General features: G+C 45.1%; 1 protein-coding gene across 1 annotated transcript; it reads right to left on the bottom strand.

The window, feature by feature from the left end:
• Positions 1-6: 6 nt before the first annotated feature.
• Positions 7-6,421, bottom strand: LOC116396905 (uncharacterized). Its single transcript, XM_031871894.1, has 8 exons — positions 6,303-6,421; positions 5,159-5,493; positions 4,761-4,871; positions 4,366-4,488; positions 3,605-3,959; positions 3,427-3,486; positions 2,961-3,301; positions 7-2,779 (listed from the first exon to the last, which is right to left on the bottom strand). Exons 2-8 carry the CDS (start codon positions 5,489-5,491, stop codon positions 1,235-1,237), a joined length of 2,868 nt encoding a protein of 955 aa, XP_031727754.1. The 5' UTR covers positions 5,492-5,493; positions 6,303-6,421; the 3' UTR covers positions 7-1,234.
• Positions 6,422-7,868: the final 1,447 nt, after the last annotated feature.

Below are 7,868 nucleotides of genomic sequence, written 5' to 3'. Positions count from 1 at the left end.
GTGTGTGTGTGTGTGTGTGTGTGTGTGTGTGTGTGAGAGGTGGCCACCACTGCATGGGAGAAAGGGAGTGGGGGAAAAACAAAAAAGAAGAATGCAACAACCAGGATGCTCTGGGAACCCCTACACAACCGGTTTCAGGACCACACGACAGGAAGAGCAGCTTTCACAACGCTGCCATGCGGCTGCCTCTGGCCCGTTCTGCCCCCCCTCCTGTTTCATTATGAAACCACAGAGAGGACTGAGGCAGGGGTCACACACGGTGTACTGCAGAATTCTGCAATTGCAAACACTTTTTTCAGTATATTTTATTTTTTTAAATGTATAGAAATCAACAGAACTTCACGGCTTTTGCAATGACATCGGTTCGGAAACTGAAACCACATAATGTTGGTTGGGACTGCGTGTGCGTTAACATTCTCTCCCTCTTTTGATACAGGAGGCCAAGCAGGGTGATGGCGGCCAGCCTGGGACTCAGAGATAATGTCCTTGCCTGCCCCCCTACGTTGAGCCCCTCTTGATACACTCACTACACACAGAAATAACAGTAGCCCGACTCCATCAGCCACGCCCACATTAAAAACTGCTCGTCCCATGTGAAGAATGAACATTCTCCTAAAGCAGCTTTAGTGTGCTGATAATGAGGATACAGCTCTTTAATGCAGAGGGTAACAAGTTCAATAAATGCAAAAACAAACTGTATTATATTTGCTAAGTGACTGATGTAGTGTACATGTTTAATACAACTTTTTAATGACTTAAATTCACCTTGAATGTGCCACTTACATTAAGAGATTGGACAGAAAATAACAAATTGTAGGTTAAAAATAAAAGCATTTTTATTTTCCTACATGATTTGACACATTACAATACAAATCGTATCCTTTGCACTAAAAAATTTGATTGAGCCAAGATTAGCAAAGTTCAATTAGACAAATCAAAAATATCGATAGAACAAATAATTTAGTGAGTGACGTTCACCGACGTTAAAAAAGAAAAAACAAAAAAAAAGCCATCCTCATTCATTAGCTGCTGGAATTAAACTTAAGCAAATAATAGAATAATATTGAAGTTTGGAATCAACTTGTATATTTGTGTAGAAAGAAGGAAACAATGTTTCAAAATAAAAATGAAAACCATATTTGCCACTGTTGAATTCTACACTCTGACGGTACAAATTCACAAATAAAAGTTTTTAATTTGTTATATATTTTAAATACGTGCTCTATTCAGCCGTTCATTCAGTCTTCAATACTTTCTCTCCTTGTTTTACCAGAGAGTCGATGCCGTCGTTCACCGTTCTCTCCACGTTTTTCGCTGCTTCATCCGTCTTTTCTAACGTGCTTTTGTTGCTGAATTTCCGTCTGCCCACCTCGGTTACCGCAGACCCAGCAGCTGCCCCGACAGCTCCGCCGATCACACCTCCCAAGACCACTCCGAGCACCAGACCCAGCAGTGCGCCCCCTATGACTACCATGGGCACCTGTTTTGCAGTAGTCCCAATTTTCTCCCACACGGAGCTCTCAGCCACCATTTTGGCCCCTGCTTTGGCACTGGAGCCCACTTTCCCCCATACTGGACTCTGCGCCACCTTCTTTGCCCCGGCACCGATTCCAGCTCCAACTCGCGCAGAGCTTTCAGCCATCAGTTTAGCTCCACTTTTGGCCCCGGATCCCACTCTACCCCACATGGGACTCTGTGCCAAATTCTTTGCCCCGGCTCCAATCCCAGCTCCAACACGCATGGACCCCGATCCAACTTTTCCCCACATTGGACTAGCTGCTACCGACTTTGCCCCAGATCCCATCCACGAAGAACCATCCACCATTACCTTAGGAACTCTATTTCCTACTAGTTTGGACACATGTCCGGCACTAGCTCCCACCTTCCCCCATACAGAACTATCAACCATCTTCTTGTGGACGTTCTGTGCTCTGCTGCCGACTGTCCCCCACACCGGACTACCCTTCACCTTCTTTGCTCCCTCGCCGACCCACACAGAGCTATCTGCCAACAGTTTGGGTAACATCTTTGCGCTCGACCCCATTTTCTCCATAATGGAGCGTAGGAGTGAAGGGGACATGGTGGAACTCGTAATGGGAGGAAGGCTCTGAATAGTCATCGACCTTACACTCATCTCCGCCTCATCCCTTGTTTGCTCAATCTCCTCCTCTCTCACTTCCTCTTCTGCCTCAGCCACAGGCTGCATGTAGGAATAAAGCACCCGCCTCTCAGAGCCAAGCGGTCCGTCTTGCTCTAGTGTCCCTCTCCGTCTCTCCCTTGCTAACTCTACCTGTCTCTGCCTCACTCTGTTCTCCGCCTCCTGAAAAGCAGGATGGGAGTAGCACTGCCCTCCAGCTTCCTTCACTGTCTGCTCCACCTTCTCCAGCAGCTCTGCCACACTCCTCCTGTCCCTCCCACCCTCTCCCTGCTCCAGCACATGAAACCTGTCCCTGCATTTCTCTACGAGCTTCAACAAATCTCGCCGCTGACTAGCGATGTATGCCTCCACGCCGTCTTTCCCCACCTTCTCGCTCTCCCTTAGTTTATCGGCGTAAGTGAAGAGCAGCAGAGTGTGATTCTGGACCGCTTCAGGGCCAAAAATGTTCTCGAGGGCCTCTAGAGCCTGCAGCTCGGTCTTCGCAGGCTGGTCTAAGGGGATGCACAGGAGGAAGGCGTGTGGACCAGGGCTGGACAACGCCACGCAGGAGGAGATCTGCGCTCGCACCTCATCTGGAGTTTGCTCTGAATTGAACCAGTCTGGGGTATCCACCACCGCCACCTGCAGGAGAGAGAGGAGACATGTAGCCATGTGGAGAGTTGATTGAGGGAAAACCAGCATGATTGCTTTATGACACAAAACAAGCAGCATGTCAAAGATCAGATTTTTGGGGGGCCGGCGATGGCACGTGGAGTGAAAGGAAAATGAAAACATGAAAGCAAACAACATCTTAATCACATACCCGTCTTCCCTCAACCAGCGCCTTCTTTTTCACACACTCCTGAGTGATGGTACTGAGGCTCTCCGGGCGTGACTCGAACTCCTCCCGCCCCAGTATGTTGTTGCCAGCTGCACTTTTCCCTGCTCCAGATCGCCCGAGCAGCACCAGACGCAGCTCCGGAGAAGATGAAGGCGAGGACGATGCGGCGAATGAGGAAGGAGAGGCGGGTGAGGGGAACGAGGCGGGAGAGGAGGCGGGAGAGGAGGCGAAGGTCGACGAGGAGGAAAAGAAGGGCGAAAGAGGAGCAGAGGTAGGAGACGCCTCGGGGGATCTCTCTTCGAAGCTGTTTATTCTGTGGTGAACTGAAAACAATCAGGTGACATTTGGAGTTTAATATGGAAAATGACAATTATTTTTGTAACATCTGGCATCATAGGAGTGCACTTTTAAGTGACATAATACGAGACAGTGAGGCCCTGTGACTCACAAGTTGTGACCACTTTTGGAGTTGATTTAACCTCAGACATTTGTGAGAGTACAGCTCCATCTACAGAGGAAAAACAGTAAATATGAGTCCTGCTTTGCGCTCACATTCATTTTTGAGTTGTTGTTTTCAACTCATTGTGATTTAGAACAACATTAGGTACAGAAATGCAAATATTTACCTGCATTTAGTCTGAAACTGGGCGCCCTGTTGGCCTGCCTGTCATTGTGTGGCTTTGAAGATGACTGTTGTTCTGGTGCTGGAGTTGAATGGAGCCTGTTAGATCTTTGGCTCACGCCCACACTTCCCTCTATCTCGTCCCTCTCTTCTCTCATCCACCTCTCTGAGGCGGTGCTGTGCTCCACACTCCTCCGTGTTTCTGGGTTGGGGATGTACACGGTCTCTTTCCTCTCCTCCTTTTGAGCTCTGTAACTTTCCATAAGTTCTCGCTTTCTGTCATTCACTCGTTGCTCCAGCTCTCTCTCCTGGACCGTTTTCATGTAGAAAACACCATTGTTCGTCACCATATTGTCCACCTGTAAGATAAATAAACAAACAATTAATTTAGGAAATGTCCCCGATCCTCACATTTACAATTATAGTGCCATGTTTTGTAATTCCTGCAATTAATCTGCAATGTGGAAACAATTCCCATGTCTGTCAAAGTGACATTGTAATCAGCATAATTACTAATACTAGTTCAGACTACGTCTGGGTGTGATTGTTGAGTGTGCAATAGGGCGTTGGTGGGAAAAACAGGAATGCTCAGACAAAACAAAAAAAACAAAAAGCTGATGCACCAAAACTGACTAAAGTGTGAGATAACCACCACAATCAGTATGAGAACAGAGAAGCTGTGAACAATATACGCCGAACAAAGTGTGTGCGCAAACTGGACTCTTGATGCTGTTCTTTTGATTGCTCCATACGCAGACATCTCACCTTGTCCAGCAGCTCGCAGACCTGCTCCCTGTTCTGTCGCTGACGATTATTGATGACATGGTACCTCCCCCCGCAGCGCTCAATGATCTGCCTCAGGCCTGGGACTTCTTTCTGCAGGTATTCCTGAGGAAAACATTTTAGATTTGCAACGGCTATACACAAAGTATACACAAAATGTTATCAGTTTGGAATTAGGGTAAAGGTTTAGGCGGATGGCTCTCATATTCGGTGTGTCACAAGACTGGCTGACTCATTTAAAACTCAAATGCAGAGCTTAAGTTGAATCGCAGAATACTAAAGTGAATACTAGACTTTAAAAACTTTTTATAGTAAAAATTTGAGTGCTCGAAATGAATATCTCAGCCCACCACAGACAGCGTGTGCAACTCTAATACCTCCACTGTTTTTCCCATCAAGTAGTCCCCACAGGTCAGCACGACCATGGTGTGGTCCAGCACCTCCTTCCCAAACGCCTCCTCCAGCTCTGCAGGCACAAGACCCTCCACCTGAGAACGAGAAATAATAATATTAGGACTTTAATTGCTAAATTTACTGTATATGCATGTAAAAATATATGCACCTTGGATAGGTGTTCATTGTACTTTACTCAAACCTATTCATTTTCAAAAAAATAAAAGGAAAATTAATGAATATTGTATATTAGGAGGAATCAAAAGCATGTCTTTTACTTTTAAAACTGCCAAAATGATACCATAGATGACTGCATGAGTAAATGAGACATAATGCCATGACAGCAACACAAGTGGAAGGGCAAAGTGAGTCCACAACCCACCTCTGTGAATTGGTTAACAGGCACCAGCAGCAGAATGGCATGTGGGCCTGGTGCGACCAGCGCCATCACTCGCTTTGTCTCCTCCCTCACGCTGTCCTCCATCTTGCCGCCGCTCCAGTACCATCTCGGCGCCTCCACCACCGTCACACTCCGGCCCTCTGTGATGCCCTGCCGCAGCTGGCAGCTCCTGGAAGCAGCGGGGGAGATGAGGGACAGCTGGCCCAGGATGGTGTCGGCTGAGGCCGTCTTTCCACACCCGATGTTTCCCAGGAGAACAAGTCTCAGCTCTGGGGACGAGGACCCGGAGTAGCTCCCTCTCAAGAGTTCACTCATTGCTGGAAAGAGAGGAGGAGGAAGGGGTCAAATGTGCTGGATGCATTTCAGTACCAAAGATTACAGGTGCTATTTGATGGGAAGCTACACCAAACAACCAAAAGGTTTGTTGTGAGATTGCGTGATCGTACATGTGGCCTTTGGCCAAATGTTTAACTTTTAGAAGATGTAACCCCATGCAAATAAAACTGGAAAAACAGAATTGGACGGATTGGGCAGGAGTTTACTCATCTCATCTGAAATGTAAACAGGAGAAGTGAGGTCTAAACAAACATGTGAAAGATGTGATGACTTTTGATGCGTTTTCATCTGTGATGTGGGTGTGTCTCTCTGATCGTTTGTGTCCGATAGTTAAAAGAACGCCGTCTTCTTATTTCGTTTCCTTTGAGCATCACCTTTCTCTCTATCCTCTCACCTGAGTTAACAAGAACTAAGATAATGGATAATAGTTGGGCTCCTACATGAAGCTTTCATTTCACATTTTTCTTCCTTCGCAATCCCTTTTTTCTTAGCTTGCATGATGCGCCACACCTTGCCAGTCCTGTACAACGGCATTCTACCAGGACATTTACGCATGGACTCAAATGCACACAAAAATGTTTAAAAAAAGGACTGAACATAAGGCATTGCAACATCTCATGAAAACTGTACACATTTAAGCACTAAAGTGAAACTCAAACTTGGCACTAAACCTAATTCTGAAAGTAGAGCGTAAAGCCAGACAGACACTTGTTGTTTCACAGAACACTGACAACCATTCGTATGGTGACTAAACAGCTGCCTCATTCAAGCAATAAACAAACATACTTACTCAATCGTGTTAGGATTTTTTAAGTTGTGTTCATGTGTTGTCTTCTCTGCGTGCTCCGTTTGTTCGGTATTCACTGAATTATTTCTCTCATCCAGACAACTCAACCAGCACAGTACATGTCGACGACTAACAGCTGCCTACGCAGGTGAGACTTGCAGTCTTAGGGAGGTAACCGGCTCACCACTCCCAATTCTGAACGCATGCTCACATGAATGCACTCAGAAGTATATATTTTTTTTCTTTCCGCTTACACAACTGGTTTCTTTTGTCCGCGGGCTGCCAAGCATTCCAAGCTGAGGCGGAGGTGGTGCATCCCGGGGCACATGTGAATCATTCTACCTTACTTTTACCACCACACCCAGGAGGTGTCAAAACGCATGGATGACTGTCAAATAAGCATGGACTTCAGGGTTCGTCAGGTTAATAACTGGCAACGCTGCAGTCGTCAGGGCGAATTGACGATGTGAAGTCTGAATAAATCAACGAGGAACTTCACTCTGCTGCGTTGTGCATCATACGGACGGGGATTCACCAAATAGGGAATAGCAGTTTCACTCGACATAGTGTTTGAAAACCTTAAAGCCTCGAGCTTAGAGCCTGAGACTTTTATATTGTACTATGTACAAACTAGATTCACCGCCTGTAGTTATCTGCCTCCACCAACCACTCAAGTTACAGTTTACATCCAAAATATCATCACTTCATCATTTTATCCTATGGGACGTTTGTGTGAAATTGTCATAATTAGCATATGAATGTTTTTAGTTAAGTTGAGCTCACAGTGACCTCTGACCACCAAAATCTAAATCAGTTCAACACTGAGCCCAGGTAAACGTTTCTGCCTCCAGGCGTGAGACATCGCGTTCACGAGAACGGACCGGACAGACGGACAGACAACCTGAAGACATAATGTCGGCGCGGAGGCAAAATTTTTAAAAATCCAATCTGGTATTTCAGGTGTTGAAATATTACAGCAATTAACGACCGATAATATACCTCATGATAAAATTGTCTTACAATGCTCACCTGTGGTCAATTCATAATTTGTAAAAGCTCAATTGAAATGACTCTCCAGGCATGTAGCCTATTTAACTTGCCATGAGTTGATTGGTCACATAAACTGTGAGCAACATTTGTAAATATTAGATATGAAACAAGGTAACTTTAAAATAGTTTGGTGTTTTTAATTAGTTTCTTTCAGTTCAGTTTTGACTTCCTATTTTCAGAGTGCGTTTGCAAGATTTTGTTTAGTTTCAGTTTTTCAGAAAAGATTTTATGTATTTAGTTTTAGTTTGTTTTGTTACGGTATAATGACTCAGAAGTATGTAGCTACATACACATATAAAACAAGTGCTTGGAAAACTGTAAAAATGCCCATTATGTTTAAATCTTTTGATTTGGGAATCAACTTGATTACTCTTTCACTACCAAACGTTTTTGACCTTTTCCTCTTGACCCCAGTTGGTGGAAATAGCTGAATAGCTAGGATATATGGCATTTCATCTACTACAATATTTAAATCATGTTCTTGTTATTTAATTGTACAAGGCCAGACTGCATATGAAA

Source organism: Anarrhichthys ocellatus, unplaced genomic scaffold, assembly GCF_004355925.1.
Source record: "Anarrhichthys ocellatus isolate YVR2014 unplaced genomic scaffold, GSC_Weel_1.0 scaffold61, whole genome shotgun sequence".
NCBI classification, from domain to species: domain Eukaryota; kingdom Metazoa; phylum Chordata; class Actinopteri; order Perciformes; family Anarhichadidae; genus Anarrhichthys; species Anarrhichthys ocellatus.
Note: the sequence above shows the minus strand (reverse complement) of the source record. Positions and strands in the feature narration are given on the sequence as shown.

Excerpts from the sequence above, each read along its gene's own strand:
- LOC116396905 (XM_031871894.1), bottom strand. The coding sequence starts at position 5,491 with ATGAGTGAACTCTTGAGAGGGAGCTACTCCGGGTCCTCGTCCCCAGAG. Across the intron at positions 4,489-4,760 it reads TGATGGGAAAAACAGTGGAG|GAATACCTGCAGAAAGAAGT; the intron begins GTATTAGAGTTG and ends TGTTTTCCTCAG. Across the intron at positions 3,960-4,365 it reads TCTGCGAGCTGCTGGACAAG|GTGGACAATATGGTGACGAA; the intron begins GTGAGATGTCTG and ends TTTATCTTACAG.